Here is a 21032-nt window from a genome sequence, read left to right on the forward strand (position 1 = left end):
GAGCAGTGATGGTCAAAGAAACTTCCAAACTTCTGTGGGACAGCTCTTGGGACAATTGGTCATGGAACCATCTGGTCTTGGTAGGCAAAAAACAGAAGAAGTGGAAAGTCTGATCTTTAGCAGAGAGTTTGTGATTGATCACATAAAGGCAGGAAATCTGATTCTGCAAAAAAAACTTTCAGACTATGGAAAACCCTTTTTTTTTTTTCCTACAAACTGCTATGCACAATATTCATAACAGGGGGATTTATTCAGAGTGCGTTTAATAATATATTTCCCTTTATCTAGGTCCATGTCCTTTCCTTTCCTTTCCTTTCCTTTCCTTTCCTTTCCTTTCCTTTCCTTTCCTTTCCTTTCCTTTCCTTTCCTTTCCTTTCCTTTCCTTTCCTTTCCTTTCCTTTCCTTTCCTTTCCTTTCCTTTCCTTTCCTTTCCTTTCCTTTCCTTTCCTTTCCTTTCCTTTCCTTTCCTTTCCTTTCCTTTCCTTTCCTTTCCTTTCCTTTCCTTTCCTTTCATCTTCAGATGCATGAGCAGGCTGTGGACACCAGCAATCAGCTAATTGCCTCAGTGCCAGCAGCCACAGAGTTTATTTCAGAATTTCCCTTTCCCACAGGCAGGCTGGCAGGGAGGGGGGCTCAGCCCTCAGAAACAAAGTAAATCCAGTGACAAGAACTTTCCCCACTTCTGATCTGGAAACTCACACTACCAGTCGTGAAATACCAAAGGGATGAGTTTTGCCTTCTGCTTATTGCAGAGCTGAGTTAAGCCCACATTTGTGTTTAGCTCCAGCCCAGAGCCCGGGGCAGTTTCGAGGCTGCAGCGGTGCTGAGCTGATGCAGAGCTGGATCTGGGATGGGCACAGAGCCCTGCTGGTGTTTATGGGCTGCAGTGCTGGGGAGAGCAGAGCTGGGATCTGGGATGGGCACAGAGCCCTGCTGGTGTTTATGGGCAGCAGTGCTGGGGGAGAGCAGAGCTGGGATCTGGGATGGGCACAGAGCCCTGCTGGTGTTTATGGGCAGCAGTGCTGGGGAGAGCAGAGCTGCACTGGGATGGGCACAGAGCCCTGCTGGTGTTTATGGGCAGCAGTGCTGGGGGAAAGCAGAGCTGCACTGGGATGGGCACAGAGCCCTGCTGGTGTTTATGGGCAGCAGTGCTGGGGGAAAGCAGAGCTGGGATCTGGGATGGGCACAGAGCCCTGCTGGTGTTTATGGGCAGCAGTGCTGGGGGAGAGCAGAGCTGGGATCTGGGATGGGCACAGAGCCCTGCTGGTGTTTATGGGCAGCAGTGCTGGGGAGAGCAGAGCTGCACTGGGATGGGCACAGAGCCCTGCTGGTGTTTATGGGCAGCAGTGCTGGGGGAGAGCAGAGCTGCACTGGGATGGGCACAGAGCCCTGCTGGTGTTTATGGGCAGCAGTGCTGGGGAGAACAGAGCTGGGATCAGGGATGGGCACAGAGCCCTGCTGGTGTTTATGGGCAGCAGTGCTGGGGGAAAGCAGAGCTGGGATCTGGGATGGGCACAGAGCCCTGCTGGTGTTTATGGGCTGCAGTGCTGGGGGAGAGCAGAGCTGGGATCTGGGATGGGCACAGAGCCCTGCTGGTGTTTATGGGCAGCAGTGCTGGGGAGAGCAGAGCTGGGATCTGGGATGGGCACAGAGCCCTGCTGGTGTTTATGGGCAGCAGTGCTGGGGGAGAGCAGAGCTGCACTGGGATGGGCACAGAGCCCTGCTGGTGTTTATGGGCAGCAGTGCTGGGGAGAACAGAGCTGGGATCTGGGATGGGCACAGAGCCCTGCTGGTGTTTATGGGCTGCAGTGCTGGAGGAAAGCAGAGCTGGGATCTGGGATGGGCAGAGCCCTGCTGGTGTTTATGGGCTGCAGTGCTGGGGAGAGCAGAGCTGGGATCTGGGATGGGCACAGAGCCCTGCTGGTGTTTATGGGCAGCAGTGCTGGGGAGAGCAGAGCTGGGATCTGGGATCTGGGATGGGCACAGAGCCCTGCTGGTGTTTATGGGCAGCAGTGCTGGGGAGAGCAGAGCTGGGATCTGGGATCTGGGATGGGCACAGAGCCCTGCTGGTGTTTATGGGCTGCAGTGCTGGGGGAAAGCAGAGCTCCCTGAGCATCGGGGCCAGGCCCACGCGTCCCTGCGGTCCCTGTGGCTTGGGGCTGGGCTCCTGGCCCTGGCCACGCCTTTCTGCTCTTTTTAAAGGTTGTTCAAGCAGCCGGTGTCAGTTTGCTGCTCCACTGCTTCCTCTTTGGTGAAAGGAGCAAATCCTTCATGTCGTGGCGTGAGCTGCTTCCCCCCTGGCTGGTGATCGCAGCAGGGCTGACGGGCATCGTGCTGCTCTGTGTCTCCACCAAAGATGTGCCCCTGGCCCCACTCAGGACCAAGGTAAGGCTCTCAAGGGGTGGGACAGGCACTTAAACCCTGCTGTTTGGTTGATTTTGATATTATTTTATTATTGAGCTACTTACAAACTGAGGAGGGAACTGGAGCAAGGCTGTCAGGACAGGTTGGCATCTTTCTACATGCTGTGTGTTTTCGAGCCAGAAACAAGCCCACCCCTTTGGTTGGTCAGGGAATACGGGCTGGATATTGTCCATGGATCAGTGCAGATGCTCAGGGAGGCTGAGGGAAGGCAGCCCATGCCAGGAGCTGCCCCAGAGCAACCAGGAACCAATGGTGTCAGTGCAGGGAAAGAGCTGGGTCCCTCTCAAAAGTCAGTAGGAATGTTCCCCTGATCCACTGCTTCTGTCTTAAAAGCAAGTTGTCTTTCATTCATCCTTCTCTTTGTTCCTATCTTGATTTTGATCAAAGAACCTTCATGCTCCTCACAGCTGGGTCAGGTCTGGGGGGGTTAACCCCACCTGCTCTGTCTCTTGATGCTCCCATTGCTGAGGTGAGCTCAGTGGCACACCATGTTTAACCCAACAGAAGGAGGTTATCCTGCCTGTTTAGAGATAGCACCCCTCCTCCATGCTCCTCTCAGAAACAAAACTGGATTTAAAACCCCCTTATTACTCTGCATTCTGCCCTTTCCTTGTTAAGCTGGGCATAAATGTGGTGATCCCTCCCCTTCTCCTAGCAGAAGCCTCTAATTTTCAGAAGGAGGAAAAAAAAATCCATGTTTCTCCACCAATGCCATTCCTTTCTTCCTCTTGTGCAGCAGCCAACATGTCCCTGCTGGAAATGTGAGCTGTCACTGGTGTGGGAGGGTGCCAGCAGGCTCGGGCAGGGAGCTCCATCCTCCTTCCTCATTGCTGCTCCAGCCCAGCCCCAGCAGCCCCTGGCCTGGGTGCCAGGACTGGTGCAACTGGAGCTCCAGGAGGGCAGCCAGCCTCACCCACAGGCTGCAGACAGTCCTGTCTGGTGCTGAAACCCTTCTGGTGGCATTGACATCAACCTGTCAGGATCTCCTCCCACTCAGTCACAGCTCTGTGTGTGAGATACAGCTTTCAGGAGTTTCATGAGTTTCCTTTCTGCCTGTGTAGGAGATATCCCAAACTGGAGTCATGTAACAGGGAGCAGAGGAGCCCTAGGTTAGCTCTGGAGCTATTTTGGGTGTAGGGACATCCAGAGTTTTGCTGCAGGGTAATCCAGTGGCTCCACTTGCTCACCCTCATATGCTGGGAACAGCAAGGCTTGGCCAGCAGAAAACAAACACTGGGGACAAAGAGACAGAGAGCCCTTGGCTTGGGCAACAGCAGAGCTGCCAGGGGACAAGGGGCTGAGCTGGGCATGTTCACTGCTGCTGCCCTTCCTGCCAAGACATCATCTCTGTCTCTGAGGGGCTGCTGTGCTGTACAGTGTCTGTGCTGGCTGCTGCAGCTCCCACAGCTCTGCACACATCAGGGCAAACCCAGCCTGTCACACCATTGCTGCATGGGAACATCAAAGAGACTCAGGAGTCCTGGGTTCCTCGGGGTGAGTGAGCTGCAGCCCTCCAGTTCCTGCAGAAAAGCCTGAGCAAAGCAGCCAGCAGCAGCTTTGAGTCCCAGAATCAGTGGAGAACTCCTACAGTTCCATCTCCCTCTGCTTTAGGACCTGTTTTTCCTGAGCTCCAGGTGGCTCAGCTCTCAGGGGAAGCCCTCTGCCTGGTTTCAGGAGCAGCTCCAGTGCATGCCTCTGTAGGGCTGATGTATTTCTGGGCGTTTCTCCACTCCTGCTGCTCCTCATGCATATTCAGAAATGCAGATGGTTCCCTGCAAATCCTCATCATCTTCTGGCTTTGCCTGCTCTTTGAATGTGACAAGTGAACTCAAACACTGCAGTGCAGGCCCAGGGGTGACCCAGAATACCTGTATATGCTGGGTAACCCTACAATATCAGCCAGTGTGCATTCAGGAACATTTTTGAGTGGAATGTTTTGGGTTTTTCCAGTATGGCATTGTTCTGGATGCTGGCCCATCCCGCACCATCCTGTTCATCTACCAGTGGACAACCACCAAGGCAAACAAGACTGGGGTGATCAGAGGATGCAGTTCCTGTCCTGTGCAAGGTAAGGAGCCCATTTCCTGCTCAATGATCTGTGGGACTGGCATGGGATGGATGGAAAAGCAGAAACCTGTGCATGGACCAGTGCCACAAACTCCTTGGCTCCTGCACCACCCAGCTGTGCACTAGTGAAGCACAGGTTGCTTATTTTCAGCATGGCTCTTCTCAACTGGGCAGATTTAGCCACACAGGCTGGACTTGGCAGCAGCAGGTGTCAGGATTTTGGGGCTGCTGCAGGCAGGGAAGCATGCAGAGAGAATGGGGCTTGTCCTGATGTCCACATGGATCAGTGGTAGAGCCAAGGTTGCCAGAGCTTCTCAGCCAGGAGAGGCAGTGAGCAGCAATGGAGACAAATCTGACTGCAGGATGATGACTCCTGGTATCTTCTGCCTCCTCTTGACTGTGCCCTGGGCAGAAAGTGGGGTAGCTCCAGGACAGCAGAGCTGCAAGGACTCCAATCCCCTGTGGGGCATCTGACAGCACGTGCATGAGTTCAGCTTGCTTTAGGTGTCACATTTCAGAGAATTTGGGGGTTTTCCTCACAAATTTGAATCAGTTTGGCCCTGCCAAAGCCAGATGCCAGGGTTTCATGCATTAATGCACGGGGTTTTCCTTCCCTATCTCCTAATCTTGCTTTGATGTCAAAGCCTGGTTATAGCGGGATGCTGGGAAGGACTGAGCCCTCAGCAGCTGCACAGCAAGCAGGGAACAGGGCTTGTGCCCTTGCAGGCTGTAAGCAACACAAATCACTCACAGAAGATGCAAGAAGGGCTCCCTGAACCTTGTACAAGTCCCTGGTTCAGTGGCTGGGTTCAGCTCTGAGAGGCAGTTTGCTCTCAGCAGCTTGCTCTCAGCAGCTTGCTCTCAGCAGCTTGCTCTCAGCAGTTTACTCTCAGCAGTTTGCTCTCAGCAGCAGCACAAGAGGCCCAGGCAGGTCCTGAGCCCAGGTATGAGTGGCCTGTCTGCATGACAGCACAGCCACAGCCCTGCAGGGAAGCTGCAGCTCAGCCCTGCACAGGGCCCCAGGGAGCAAAGCTTGTGGTGAGGGAATCAGGAGATGGGGAAGGGAGGCTCTTCCTGGATACTAGCTCAAAACCAACATTTAAGACCCCTTGCTGGAAAAATGAGTCAAGGCTGGCACACAACTTCCCTCTGAAGAGCACTGGCTTCCTCTAGGACAGAGGTGTCTTGCTTGCCAGCAGGGGCTAGAGGAGAGAGGTGACACATCAGCCTCTGTGTGTCCTTTGCTTATTTTTATAGCAACTAAAGCCACATTTCTTCCTCTGTGGGCTGAGACAGCCTCAGCTGTTGCAGCAGTCATGTGGCTGGTAAAGATGTCTCAGCTGCAGAGCTGGAGTAGTCTTAGTGTAATTTGGGATTTCTATGCACACGTGTTTTGGTCCCAGTTCTGTATTTTAGCAGGATGGATACCTGGAAGACCTCCTTCATTCCACCTGTGACAGGCTCTTTCTTAACCATGTCCTAGGACAACAATCTCTGGGGTAGCAGCTCTCACAGTTCTCCCATAACTTCCCTTAAAATTCCATTCTGTTCTGTGGTCCTCAGGTCCAGGAGTCTCCAGCTACTCAGATGCTCCTCAGAAAGCTGGGAAGAGCTTGGAGCCATGTTTGAGCTGGGCCCAGAAGGAGATCCCAGCAGAGCAGCACAGCCAAACCCCCCTGTACTTGGGAGCCACCGGCAGCATGAGGCAGCTGAAGTGAGTGAGTGTTGCAAACCCACACCCAGAGATCAGCACAGCATCATTCTGTACAGGCATGTCACCCTGTCTGCTCTGCAGTGTGAGCCATCCCTAGCCAGGTACAGCTTCCTCAGCCCTGAAGAGAGGAGCAGGGCATGGCTGTGTCTCCGTGTGTCACCCCAGGCAGCCAGGAAGGTGACAGTCCTGCTGCCAGGCTGGTAGTGTGTCCTTCACAGTTACACTTTCACAATTAGTGCTTGGGAAAACACCCATCAGTCTGGAAGCTCAAGTGCTTTCAGTTTGTGTGACAGCCCACATGGGCTTGCAGGAGTGTTTCTTGTCAGCAAACTGGAAATGGGGTGGGAAGGTTCACCTTATCACACACTTGTGGACCCTCTTTCCAGTCACCACATTACTGGGATCTTTGTCTCCTTTTAGACACTGGGGAAAAGTAAGGTCTGGAGGGGACCAGACCAGTGGGATAGGGCCAGAGGGTTTCCTCAGTGACAGAGGGTACTAAGGGTCTAAATTCTTAAATGGTGGCACAGTTGTTCAAACCATCCCTCTGCTGCTCTTGCCTCCAGTGCCATGTGAGGGCAGAGGGAAGCAGCAGCAGGAGTGGGTTTGTCATTGTGTCTCTGGGCTAGTACCCAAAGCAGGGAGCACAGCAGGAGCCCTGCAGTGTGCCCCCACTGCAGGCTGCTCCTGGCAGGGTCCTGTAACATCAACTGTGCCTTCTTTTTCTTTTGTGTTTAGCCTCACCCATCCCATCCTCTCTGACAGTCTCCTTGCAGCTCTGACTGGCACCCTGAAGTCATCCCCTTTCAGCTTTCAAGGGGCACAAATCCTGTCCAGCCCAGAGGAAGAAGCATTCAACTGGGTTGCTGTTAACTATGTCCTGGAGAACTTCTTCAAGGTAAAGGATGATTCTTCCTGGGGCACACAGAGCTGGGCTGAGCAGCTCCTGTTAACAGACAGCCACAGAGACAAGTGTAGGGATGGGTGAACTTCATGCTTCAGCACAAGTTCCACTTCCTTTCAGAGGAGGCAGCTTAGATCCAGCACCAGCTGGTTGTGGTGAGGTGGTGAGGCCCTGGCACAGAGCAGCTGAGGCTGCCCCATCCCCCCATCCCTGGAAGTGTCCAAGGCCAGGTTGGACAGGGCTTGGAGCACTCTGGGAGAGTGGAAGGTGTCCCTGCCCTTGGCAGGGGGTTGGAATGAGGTGAGTTTAATATTCCTGCCAGCCAAAACCATTCTGTGATTGCATGGTCATATCTAGGCTGAGAACCAAACCTCTGCTCCATGAACACATCCATGCAGTTGCCCTAACAGACCTGAGGCTTTCTGGCCAGCCTGTCCAGGATGCTTACATGGATGCCCTTACATAGCCTGGCCATGGGGCATCTCCAAGGGCTCCACTGCAGTCTCTGTCAAACAGGAGTTGCTGCTGTTTGTGGAGTGCTGTGGCTTTGCCACTGGAGTCCATCTGTCCCATGGTGATGGTAGAGAAATAGATTCTGTTGCTGCCAAAGCAAAAGCCTCTCTCAGTGAGACACCAGTGAAGGCACTTGCTAAACAAAAAAACCCAAAATTCCATCTTCTTGTTTCATCCATCACTTCTCTAGCCAAAGGGTCTCAAAAAGAATGCAGAGGGCAGGAGAAAGGTGGGTCAGGCTGAGTTATTCCTCATCAGGGATGTGAAAAGCAGCTCTGATAACCAGCAGCAAGCACACACTGGTTAGGGAATTGTCAGACCTGTTGACAGCAGTATGGCCTCCCCTAGCCAGGCACAGAGGGTTCACCCCATGTAAACTCTCCTGCCTGTTCTGCCATCTTCAGCACTGCCAAAGTCAGCTCTGCAAGACTGGAGATGATGCCACAGGGTTCTTCTGACAGGAGGATCACTTTAACATTAAGGCAGCACTTGAAACCTGTATCTGCCCTCTTGGAAATGTCCCTGCCACCACTCCCCACCACTCTCTCCACTGTCCCCTTCTCCTGCCTGCTGGGACCCCTGCCTGGTGCAGCCCTGTTTGCCCCCACAGGCTGAGGAAAGGCTCTGTGCAGGTGGCAGTGCCTGTACAATAACTCCTCTGCTCCCTCCAAAGCCACTGGTTCAGCATCCTGTGGGCAAAAGTGAGTTGGGCTGTGGGCACCATCAGCTGCTTTCTCTCTCTGGGCACTAATGCTGGCACCTGGCTGTGACTGAGGTACAGAAGTCTCAAGGATTGACCTCTCTTGTTCTTTTTGTGTCAGTATGACTGGCGAGGAGAGCTGGTCCCCTCCAGGAGGGGGATGGCAGGAGTCCTGTCAGTGGGAGGAAGCTCAGCACAGCTCACCTCTGAGCTGGAAGAAGAGAAGCTGGCCCCGAAGGAGGGAGTGAGGCTGCAGCTCTACGGGCAGACACACAGGCTGCTCACCCTGCAGTGCCCCTGCCACGGCACAGAGCAGCTCTGCAGCAGGCTGCTGGCTGTGCTCATCCAGGTGAGTGTGCTCAGGGCACAGCATCACTGATTGGCAGCTGCACAGGGTGTGGTGATGGGCAAAGGGCTAATCACTTTAAAGTCAATCCCTCTTTAGGCTGTTTGCATGTATTAGAAAAACCCTTGCAAAATTTTCTCTCCCTCCAAGCAGACACACAGGCACCAGTTCAAGGGTTTCCTACTTACAGACTCTACTTGGCTCTTACTTAATACACACAAGCAAAAAATTGCTCTCCAGAGGTGTCAACATCACCTTCAGGGTGAGCAGAGGCAAGGCTTGCCTTGGCTCCTAGAAACTGCTCCTCCATCCTAGAATGGGAGCACCCAGGAGCCAACTGGGACCTTCCATGTGGGGTATTTCCTTTGCTGAGTTTAACTCTGAAGCATCTTTGAAAGAGCAATATTCTGTTGTGAAAACATGCAGGTGTTCTGTTTCTTCCAAACTTTATTTCACTTGGGGAATGGGAGAGAGGAAAAGAGTGGTATAATATGGGACAAACTCAAGAATCACCTTAGTTCTCATCAAAGCTGTGTCTTCCAGGAATTAATTGCTCCCTGCCCATTCACTTTCCTCTTATAAACCCCACTTGCCCTTATTTGAGACATGAATGTCATACATTGGACACCAACTTCACCACAGTTATATTGGGAAATTGCTAGAGATAAGAAACACCAATTCTTGTGGGGTTGAACCATCTGGAAGGCAGATCAGAACAGGCTCCTTCTTGCTACTAGAAAGAGCACAAGATGCATGAAATTGTATTTGTGCTCTAAGGGAGGGTGGGTAGGGCTGGGACTCATCACCTACAGCAGCTCCAGTCGCTGCCCTGAGCTCAGCAGGAGCTGGGACCTGGCTGGGCCTCATGGTTGACTCAATGCCATAGGATTTAGCAAAGCTTTCATTCCTTCCCTGCTTGACCTCAGCATGGTGGTGCTTGGGGAAAGATGCTCCTAACCAGGTTACATTCTGTCTTCTGTGTGAAGCCCTGGGACACCAACATCCCCCCTTGCTGCCTCTGTCCTTGTTTTATTCTGTCTCCAGGAACAGAGAGGTGCTGAAACCGTGTCCAATCCCTGCTGGCCCCTCACCTACTCCCGGGAAGTGCAGTGGCAGTCAGTGCATGCTGGGCCCTGTGCTGCCAGGGGTGACACACAGGACATCCCTGGCCCCAAGGTCTTCAACATCACGGGCTCCAGCAATGCCACAGCCTGCATGAGCCTGGTGCAAAGCCTGCTCAACTCCTCTTCCTGCAGCTTCCACAAGCACTCCCTCAGCACTGCCCTCAAGCCCCTTCAGCCCAGGTTTCTGGTGAGTTCTCATTCACACTGGGGTAAGCAGCTGGTATGAAATGGGACCAGTTTGACCATTAATAAATCCAGTGGGAACATCCAAACCACGATACTTGCCCTCTCCCCCTCATTGCCACGCTCTGTTCAAACATGGACCACTGGCTTCCCACAGTGACTGTGGGGAGCTTTTTTTATCCCTTTCTCCTCAATGTAGTCAGAAGTTGTGTACTGAGCACACACCAGGTCTGTAGTAAAGCTGGAGATCCTCTGCCCTTCTCTTAGCAAACTTCTGGTCATGCTGCACACAAGAACCTGAATTTGGTGGCCAAAGTCACTGGATTGTTAAGGCAGGAGTAGCTCAAGATCCCAGGACATTTCCAGGGAGGGTAACCATGGAAATTTGTCCAGCTCCCTGCTCCTGAGCCTCCCATGGCCATGGTGCCAGGAGCATCGGGATCATCTCCCAGTCCCCAGCACTGGTGAGGTCACACCAGGAATGCTGTGCTCAGTTTTGGGCCGCTCACTGCAAGAAGGACACTGAGGGGCTGGAGCGTGCCCAGGGAAGGGAACAGAGCTGGGGAAGGGGCTGGAGCCCCAGGAGAGGCTGAGGGAGCTGGAAAGGGGCTCAGCCTGGAGAAAAGGAGGCTCAGGGGGAATTTCTGGCTCTGCACAACTCCCTGACAGGAGGGGACAGCTGGGAGGAGTTGGGCTCTGGGAACAGGGACAGGAGGAGAGGGAATGGCTCAGGGGAGGTTAAGACTGAATATTAGAGAAAATTCCTCCACCAAAAGGGTAGTCAAGCCTGGCACAGGCTGCCCAAGGCATTCCCTGGAGGAATTGAAAAGCTGTGTAGATGTGGCACTTGTTAATTGTTTAGTGGTGTGCTTGCCAGTGCTGGGTTAATGGCTGAACTTGATTTTAGACATCTTCTGCAACCAATATGATTTTTTGATTCTCTGACCAGTCTACTTACCCAGGCAGGCCAGGAAGGCTGCTGGATGCACACTGGGAACAGACCTGCTTCCATCTCCAGCAACAGCTCTGCTCATGTCCCTTGAGCCCTTCCAGGGCACTGGAACCAGCCCTGCACACCAAGGGCACCCTGGCACTGCTCAGCCACTGCCCCTCACAGCCCAGGGGTAATTTCTGGTGTGCAGTACAGGGACACAGAGCACAGTCCCACCCAATGATTATCTCTTCTGTTGTAGGTGCTTTCTGAGGCCATGGACTTCATGAGAGGAACTGGACCTTCTCCTAACCTGGGTCAGGCTGTGGAGAGGCTGTGTGGGATGTCTGTCCCAGAGGTAACTGTGGAATACCTCACTGTGCAGGGGGAATGGGGAGCAAGGAACAGTTTGTTGCAAAAGCCCTCAGAACTGACAGAGCTGTAACAGAAAATTTTGGATTTGTCTGGATTTTGTGGGGTTTGGTTTTTTGTGGGGCTTTTCTATGTTGTTGTCTTTTTTTGGTTTTTTTTTAACTTTGAGGAAACAGGCTCCACTTATTTTCCTTCCTCTGCTGCTGGTAACACCTGGACCTAATTAAATGAAAAGCTACAAATACCTTTTACAGTATTTTAAGGAGTAAACAGGAAGGCTGTCTACTCACTCCTGTGCATCACCTTGGTCTTGCTGTTATCCTTCTGTCCTTCAGTGCAAGGGACACATCCACTCAGGGCTGCTCCCATTGCACGTGGGCCCATGGAGCCCAAACCAGGGAGAGTCTGTCAGTTCTTTCCCTGAATTGGTGGTTATAAGGTCACCCTCCATTGCACTTACACTGATAGAGCATCCCCAGAAACATCCAGGGTTTGTTAATGAGCCCATAAGCAGTCCCTAAAAGCATTCTCTTCTGGAAGGAGGAGAAAGATCCCAAAGTTCCAGTTGGGAGAAAGGCTGCAGCCTCAGCTCAGCCTGATCAGAGAGCAGGGAATCAATCCTACCAAGCAATTCACCAGCAAGGCAGCCTGGCTGTCAGTCCTGCTGCTCTTGGACCTGGCTGTGTAAGATGGGAACAAAAGCAGTAACAGATGACACTAATTTCTACCCCACATCCCAGTGAGTGCACGAAATGTGGTTTCAGTCTGCACAGGACACAAACTCCTCCTCCAGTCCCACAGTCAGTCTCAGAACAGGAAAAGGGAGGCTATAGCAGCCTGAAATTCGACTACTGAGTATTTATTTCTTTTATTTTTCTCCCCATCTTTTTTTTTTTTTTTTTTTTTTTTAATCTGGAAATGGCACCAGCTGATTAGGGAGTCCCAAGCAAGCCTGGATACACTTGTTGATTACTGCACTGTGTCTGCCTTCATCTTCCATCTCAGCACAACAGGATACACACTTGACTTTGACAGGCCTGCTTGGACTGCATTCCAGAAGGTCAGTTCCTACAGCACAGTGTTCCCAGTTACCAGGAGGGCTGGTCCCAGTACAGCCAGTTCCCACACTGACAAGCCCTAACCAGCTGGGCTTCTCCAGCAGGATGGTTTTGCAAAATGGATTCACAGTTGTGATAAACAAGAAAATCAGTGTCAGAGAGCCAGAGATGACACTTGTCCTCTCTGAAAAACAAATGGGTCAAAAAACTTCTCTGGATCAAGACCATCTTTAGAAATCTGTGTTGAAAGGGAAGGAAGTACAGCTCAATCTCCACTTAATGCTAAGAACAAGCTGCTGATAACATTTCCTGAGCCAAAAGGTGCTTCCCTACCTTTCTGCAACCACCTTTATATTCATGAGGATTGATAAATACCTTATCATAGAATCCTAGACTGGTTTTGGATTGGAAGGAAATTTAAAGCTCCTCTCATTTCATCCCCTGCCATGGGCAAGGACACCTTCCCCTATCCCAGGTTGCTCCAAGTATCATCCAGCCTGGCCTTGGACACTTCCAGGGATGCAGGGTCAGCCACAGCTTCCCTGGACAAGCCATGCCAGGGCCTCCCCACCCTCCCAGAGAAGAATTTCTTCATAATACCTAATAATCTAACCTAATCTCTAATAAGGTCTGAAATTGCTCCAGGATCTGGGGGCCCTAAGGACAGGGGGATTTGATTCAGGCCATTCCCTTCACAAAAGAAAAGAAAGCCTGTTCCCAGACCTCTTCACAGCTATCACAGCCACAGTCCCACTGAGCCAGGCCAAGCAGTGACCATCAGAAAGGGCAAGGTAATGAGGTAGGTCCAGGACCCCCAGGGAGCCCAGCCTGGAAAGACAAACAACCTAAACCATAGGTCTGAGCTTCAATCAGGGCCAGAAGGACAACTATCCACAATGCAGACTTAAGATCCACTAGAAAAATCTGACAGTAAGCAGAGAACAGCACTGCCCTGCAGCACAGCTCAGGAGAGAGGGGGCTGCCCAGGCCTGAGCTTCTCATGGGCAGAGGTATGGGTGGAAGTGCCACTAGGGCCTGTTGGTGTACTCAGGGCACTGAGAGTGGGAGAGCTCCTATTTCAAGCCAAATCCTTGGATCAGTCTCAGATAAAACATACAAGGCCTTGGGCCCATGCACAGAAGCACAGCTGGGGTCCAGGCCGTCTCCTTCTCTTCTGACCTCTCCTTTTTATCTCAATAGATGGGTGATAGATCATCTGGCTGGACTCTTGGGTACCTGCTGAGTCTGACCAGCAGCATGCCCCAGGACAGCCCAAGCTCCCTGAAGGGCATTGAGCCAGGGGTCTGGTCCTTGCTGCTGATCCTCTTCGTGGTGCTGCTGATGGGATCCTTCTTGCGCATCTCGTACCGGGTGATGGCCAAGGAGAGCAGCTCCAGCCACAGGAACAGCAGTGCCTTTGATGACTGACACTGCTGCGACTCAACACTCTTGTCAGAGCAGTTAGCAGGGCCCAGACAGAAATGACAGAGGTGTAAGTCACTGGAGGATACAAGTGATTTTCCTGCAGGGCTCCCAGCAACTTGCTGGTACTTGCTCTGCTGTGCTTTGAGACAATGGATCCTGCTCCACAGGAAGTCTGTGATTCCTGGTGGATGGCAAGCTATTCATTCTCCAAACAAGAACAGCCTGCATGGCTCTTCCTTGGGCTACAGCTGGGATTACTCATGTCACACATGAAGTGATGCCTGTCAAATCAGAAGAGGTGGTGTCTGAAAAAAAGTCTCTGTCCTCTTCTGTGGCCTCTCAAGAGATGATACCTGCAGGATTGCCATTAGTGAAGATTGGAAGGGCATTCAAATACTGTCAGAATATAAGAGCCAACTGCTTCCATGTTCTAAGGAAAATACAGGTATTTTCTGCCTGATCTGTCTCTGCTTCCATCTCAGTGATGATGGCCACGTGTCCCTTCCTGCTGACCAGGAATCCTTCAAAACCAATCCTTCTTAGTCTTGGCCTCTACAAAATGTGCAGAGGATCAAAGGAGAAACAAAGGGCACAGAGCACAGCTGACTTTTTGTCTCTCAGCTGAGTCATGGCCACACGGGGTTAAAATTGCCAATTTAAATTCTTTAGCAAGGACTTGAATTAACATATTTAATTTCACATTTGCTAAAGCTGGGCTCAAGCTGGGCTGAGGTTCACCTGTTTGTTCATTTGCACTGACCTGCTTCTCTTGCTGACTCTGGAAGTGTCTCAGCTGACACTGTCCTTTAGACCAGAGCAGACTCAGGAACAGAAGCTTTCCTAATTGTCCCTTTCATATTAGACCATGAGCAGAGTTACTTTATGATCTAATAATCAGAATTTCTCTGGGATCTGGCAGTCATGCCAGCTCCTCTGGTCTGCTCTGAAAGATGAGTGCAGTACAAATTCTGTGTTACTCCAAAGAAAAGGGATCAATTCACAAACACTGTCCTTTGACTAAGGCATTTAGAGCTCACTTCTCTGCTGCTTCAGAGACTTAAAACACACAGACTGTTAAGAGCCTCAGGGACAAGTGTCTCCAAGGCTTTTCAGACCACTTTAAACAGAAATGTAAATGCTCACAGATGCAGTGATGTGCCTTGCAGGGTTTTTAAAGCTACCTAAATCCTTTCAAATCTGATTATTTGTCCCTTGTGCTTCCAACTGATAATATAGGACACACACACCCCATAATATTGGGGTATTCATGCATTTTCAGGCCGATTAATGAAGGTTTGGAACCTGCCAGTCAAGTTTAGAGGGGTGTGGAAACAGACTTAAACAAGCTTCATATTCATATTTCTTTGAGTTGCACGTTAGATATTTTTAATTGTATCATGTCATTAAAGATGTTTTAATAGACTGTCTGTGTTATTCTTGGCAAGAGATCAAAGCAGGGGGGTTATTGTGAACACAGAGTGTTCACTGAGCAGGATGGGGGTGCTGCTGCTGCCTCTACTCAAGGGCTGTTTTGCTCTGTACTTCTGGGGTACACAATGAGAACCCCTGAAGGCACTTTCTTTCCAGTGAAAGACAAAGATTTCAGATAACTTGACTGCTGGTATTTAGTTATGAGAAACACACCTACACCTTTTGATGTGTTCTTTGCTCAAACCATCTGAAGAAGGTAGGAGGCATCCAGGCAAAGTGGCTTAGCAAAAATAAAGAGGTTATCATGGAGTCAGCAATATCAGGGAAATTCCTGAGACTTCATTCATCCTGCACCTGGAAATGCAATCCTTTAACAGAGCTTAGTGACCTGACAGCACAGGGGTGAGCTCTGGGATTCCTGGCTGAGATTTGGAACTTGCCAAGGAAGAATCCTACCAGAAATGGAAACAAGCCAGTGAGATGCCAGGAACTCCTGGACTCCAGGTCTGTCAGTCACTGCACCTTCCTGAATTGGAATAGATCACAGGGTCCAAGAGGAAAGGATATCAGCCAGAACTTCCCCAAGCTCTCATTTAGAAGCTTTGGGACTTCCACACAGATAATAAGTGAGTAATTAGGCAATGAGCTCAGTGTGGCCTCCTGACACTTCACTTTTGCTTTGCACATGCCACTGAATTAAATCCCTGTCCCTTGAGCCACCCTGACACAACCACTGCTCTGCCATGCAAAAACCCACAAGCACTTCTTTTTCTGGCAGATAAAAACATTTGTAGATGTATTTACTAAATGATAAGATAGATTTTGGTAATAAATAAAGGGCATAATATAACAAAATGAGAAGAAAGGAGACTAATACTGGTAACATATTCTTTCCTCCCAGCTCTCTGTAGAGCAGCTCTTTCATGTCAGCCCCACAATAAGTTTGCAGAATAAATCCTCAGATTGCCTGGACAGCAGAAATCTACTTAAAAGGAGATTCTAGATGAACTCACTCACTTTGAAACAAAGATGCTTGCAGGCCTTTGGTTACAATTCAATTGTGGAAATGATAAATAATGAGGATTTTCTAACTGTCTGTAAATTCTTTATGTTTATACATAGGGCCCTCGCTTCTCACTCAGGCTGAACCATGGCAGAGATCTTCTGGCAGATAATAAAATCTGCTCATGTGCAACTGCAGTTCTGCTGCTGTCAGCAAATACCAATAAGAAGGAAATTAAAAGTATTAGATACAAAAATTGACACCAGAAAACACTTTCTCTATTTAGCTCCAGACACACAACAAGGTGACTGATCTGCTCCTGGCTATTGGGGCTTAACTGTCATTTAGGCACCCCAAAGTACCATGGATTCTCAACCAGTACATCCCATCTGGGTTGTCCCAGTGAATTTCCATGAATATTGGGGAAATAGTTTGTTGCCTGCAGTTCCACTCTGCAGTACCCATGGGGCCTGAGTTGTTTCTTTCTTCCCATTCTGACATACCCAGGCTCCCTCTGTCAGGGAGACCCAAGCTGAGGCCTTGGAATCCAGAACCATTTGTGGAGCAAATCCAGCAGAAGATGAGAGTAATGCCTTTTATGGATGGCTGGATTTAGTATCAGTGTGTTTTCAGGTTGTTCTTCTACCCTGCCTCAGATCCTGTATCTGACTGTCTTTCCAGAGAAGCAGGCAGCCATATGATGTTTACATCCTACCTCATGGACTGTCACTCCTACTTCAAGAGCTAATTCTGAACATGCTGAAGAAGAACAGACCTGAAGGAATACTGGGACCAGAAAACCTGCAATTTTTGCCACATAATTTTTCATAATATAAAAGTCATTTCCCAATGGCATCAAATGGCAAGTCCCAATGTTTTGGTGTTTTCTAAGTGCAGACATCACTGTGTACCTGTACACTGAGTGACCAGGCTCCCTCCATGTGAGATACTCAGAGCCCTCCTGCAGTGGGATGCTGTCAGATCCCAGTTCAAGTCAGATAAACACAGAACAGGAACTGCAGCTCCCCAGAGCAGTGTGCAATGCCAGGGATCAGTCACGAGAGGGAGGCTGGCAGAGCACCCTCTGGAAAGCCTAAGGAAATCTCTGACACAGGCAGGAGCTTCTCCCACCACAAATGACATCAGTTAGCAAGGAGGCTTCTCTGGGATGCAGGGGAAAGACACTGCAGTATGGAAACTCTCTGTGTGGGATGTGAGAGCTGCTCTGAGCAGGGATTTAAGAAGTCCTCTATGCAGGGAGACAGGCACTAGCATGGAGTATGGATGAAGGCTCCTCTGGAAACAAGAGGGAGAAAGATTATTCCCTACCAGGAAGAGGAGTGTCCTGGAAATGAAGAGGAGGTTTGAGAGAGACAGAGGAATGATAAAATCCACTTTTGTGTGAAGGAAAGCTTATTTTTGTTCACAGCAGGGGTGTTACCATATGTGCACCTCATGACCAAATTAGTCACCACTTCTTGGTGGAAAGTCTCAGGAGAAACAGATCCTCCACGTGGAAGAAGGCAACAGCTATTAGGCTTATCACTGGACAAGGAACAGCAGCAGAGCTGTGGAACCTTCATGGGAACAATGTTCAAAGTTCACAGGTTTCAAACACGAAGGAGGTGGAAATGGCCAATTAATGCTGAACATTACATAAAGTAAAAGCTGGTTTTGCATTACCTTGTCTCACAGTATCATGGAAAATGTTAAATAGTCCTGGAGTGAAAGCTCTGAAAGCTCTGAAGGGTCAGACTCACAGCCTTGTGAATAGTTACCCAATGGAAATCATGAAACCAAATGGAAGGAGCTCTTCTTCCACACAGATCGTGGTTAACCTGCAGGACTCATCAGGACAGGAGGCTGTTTATGCCAAAAGTTTACATGGCTGCAAAAGGTGATTAGATAAATTCATAATAACCCATTGGGGCTATTAAACAGAAAATTGCTTGCAGCTAAAGAATTGCCCAAACCACCTGGCACATCCGTATCTGTTTGCCCTGTTCCTCTTTGGTAACTGCAGAGCATTAGAGACAAGCCACTGGCCTGGGTAGACCTTGATCCCATTCAGCTGCTCTGATTTCCCTCAGGCAGGAATCCCACAACTGCACCTCTCACTCACTGGTCTCTGCAAGCAACCTCTCACCTTCATAACTTCAGTATCACAGGAGCAATAATTTCTGGAAAACAAGGCTGGTTATCCTTAGAAGTAACAATCAGAGGAGAATGAGAAAACACCTGCACATACCCACGTCTCACTTCAGTGTTACCATAAACCTGGAACGACCCCAACACCAAAAGCCCTCTGGTTCTGGAGGCAGCTCCCACCCACACTCATCCTCCAGCGTCCCTCCCTTAACTCAGGGCTTCAGGTTTTTACCTACAGAGACAGAATTAGTTGTGTGATTTCTGTCTGGGCTCCTGCCAGCCCCAGGTACAGCTCAGCCCAGCCTGGATCCTGTTTCAGAGACACAGGCTGCAACCCCGCTGGTTAAGCACCAGGGAGGAACGGCAGTGGCTGTGTGCCTGCCTGCTGAGGGGAGGGATCTGCTCTGCACACACACGCAGAGAGCCCTGGCTCAGCACAAGGGGAAGGCAGCGTGCAAAAGTGAAAAGAAAGTCCCTCCCCACTCTGTTCAAACCAGTTGTGTTTACAGTAAAATCTGTTTCCAAGCCAAAAGCAATACAGGTAGTTACAAAACCAAAACAATTGCAATAGAAAGTTTTTAAAAAAGACCCTAATAAATAATGCAACAAAACAGAAATGCAATTTCCAACTTGTTTTAACTTCTCTGTGCCTATCTTTGGGTTATACCCAAAGATATATATCTTTGGCCATGTAACACTGCCCCAAAACTGTAACAATGTTTTCTAGGACCCCTCTTACCACATTAATTTATTTAAATTTATTTTATTCAAAGTAATCAAGTACCAGCTAAGACAGATGTCTGCAATGAAAACACGATGTGGGAGCCACAAACATCCCACCTCAGTGCTGTTCCTTTCTCTGCCCCCAGCTGCTTTCCAGCATTCCCTACCCAGCCTCTCCACTAAACCAATGGCCACTAGAAATACACTTCAGCATTCAGCTCAGGCAGGACCATGGAATGTGCAGCTTTTTGTCCCAGAATTTGCCTCACACTCAGTATTCCATGCAGACATTCACCTTGGGAGGAGTGCTCCATGTGAGCCAGGGCTCTGGCACAGACCTGCCGTGGCATTTGCCAGCTCACCTCCTGGCACAAACTAATTAATGCTGGCCTGCCACAGTACTGGAAATAGCAGGGCTGAGATGGTCTCTCCATGGAGATTCCTGACTGTGTTCCTTCTCAGAGAGATCTCAGAAATACTGGCATTTTACTTCAGTTTAAAAAATGGAAAAATATTTAAGATAGAATTGTCAGTTCCTGTGGATGTGCAATTAGCTAAGAACAGAAACACTCGCTGACTGGGCTAGAATTAGCAAAAATTAATATTGCATAAATAATTTGAAATGTCTCCTCCTTAGATATTCAGGCTGAATCTCCTGGGGAAACCTCTGGAAGCTCAGAGAGCAGTTTCCACTGGGAGCAATCCTGCTGGTGCTCTGCAGACAGGTATGGGAGCCTTAACTGAGCAGAGCATTTCCACTCTCACACTCCCTCTGGGAATGCTGGGGGTGGCAACAATTGCTCACTCCACACATTACAGAGCAGCTTCCCAAACATGAAAGGCAGTGCAAGCTGGAGTAGAGGCTGTGGGAAGCAAAATGCTCAGGATTGCTCATGCAGTGAGGACATGGATGGCACTAATGCACTCTGCTTTCTGGCCCTGGCTGAAAAAACCCCAAACCTGTATCTGTATTAAACACAGCAGCACTTGTACCACAAAACCTCCCCCAAGCCCTGCAGTGGCTCCCTGCTCCATCTCAGGGCAGGTTCTCCAGGGTTTCCTGAGCACACGTGCTGTGAACGCTGTGCTGAGCACACCGATGAGAATGGATGCTGAATGTTCCTTCCCGGACAGCACAACTCAGGCAACACACTCTGCATTCCCTGGTTTAAATCACAAATAGGCCAGGATTCCTTTTGTACATTACTCTGCAGAGATGGCATCACATCCTGCAGGAAAAGCTGTCCTTACTGATTAGCACAGCCTTGTGTGAAATCTTGAGCAAGTCTTATCCAGATTCATCCTGGCTGCCTTTGGTACCTAAATGATGTTGCACTTTTTGGAACTGGTTGTTCAAACACCATCACAGAGAAGAGAAAGCTGTCATCAAAGGACTGCTCTGAGCTGGAGTGGGCCAAGCCATCCCTTTACACTGATTCCAGTGTGAACACTATTCAATCAATGCCTGTAATTAGTGGGATAAATCTGGACCCTAATGCTCTGCATTACTCAGCTCTCTCAAAGGGAACTGCATAAACCTCCTGCATAAACCTCCTGCATTCCAGCTGCGGATGGGAAGGAAGAGCTGTGTGCATCTCCCCAGACACCTCAGAGGCTGACACACGCCTTTCCCAGGACCCTCTCAGGTCACTCCTGATGCTCTGGGGCTGCTCCAAGTGTCCCTGGACTCCTTCCAGCACCTCTGCAGGAATATGTTTATATGCCAGAGATATCGATCATCAGAATCTTTACATTAAGCCAGAGGACATTCGACCTCCAGCCAAAGCTTTCACAGGGCTTCTATGTCCTGCCACCTCCTCACCTGACCCAGCTGCAGGATTGGATTATTGTTATCCAGGCACAGATTCCAGGATGTGTTCTGTTTGTGTGTCACACAGAGCTGGCCCGTGTCAGCAGAATTGAGGTCATGGCTGCGTTTGCCTCAGCCCACCCCACGGCAAGGCAG

General features: G+C 50.1%; 1 protein-coding gene across 1 annotated transcript; it reads left to right on the plus strand.

Moving 5' to 3' along the window:
- The first annotated feature begins 2234 nt into the window (after positions 1-2234).
- On the plus strand, positions 2235-15182 carry LOC130260176 (ectonucleoside triphosphate diphosphohydrolase 2-like). Its single transcript, XM_056505338.1, has 9 exons — positions 2235-2385; positions 4375-4492; positions 6055-6205; positions 6944-7103; positions 8444-8671; positions 9713-9979; positions 11169-11264; positions 12207-12338; positions 13537-15182. Exons 1-9 carry the CDS (start codon positions 2272-2274, stop codon positions 13762-13764), a joined length of 1494 nt encoding a protein of 497 aa, XP_056361313.1. The 5' UTR covers positions 2235-2271; the 3' UTR covers positions 13765-15182.
- Positions 15183-21032: the final 5850 nt, after the last annotated feature.

The sequence above is a fragment of the Oenanthe melanoleuca genome, chromosome 17 (genome assembly GCF_029582105.1).
Source record: "Oenanthe melanoleuca isolate GR-GAL-2019-014 chromosome 17, OMel1.0, whole genome shotgun sequence".
Lineage (NCBI taxonomy): Eukaryota > Metazoa > Chordata > Aves > Passeriformes > Muscicapidae > Oenanthe > Oenanthe melanoleuca.

What these genes read in the sequence shown, in the direction of transcription:
- LOC130260176 (XM_056505338.1), top strand. Translation starts at nt 2,272, where the DNA reads ATGTCGTGGCGTGAGCTGCTTCCCCCCTGGCTGGTGATCGCAGCAGGG. An exon ending in TGGCCCCACTCAGGACCAAG is followed by an intron (nt 2,386 to 4,374) that starts GTAAGGCTCTCA and finishes GGGTTTTTCCAG; the next exon opens with TATGGCATTGTTCTGGATGC. An exon ending in CTTGGACTGCATTCCAGAAG is followed by an intron (nt 12,339 to 13,536) that starts GTCAGTTCCTAC and finishes TTATCTCAATAG; the next exon opens with ATGGGTGATAGATCATCTGG.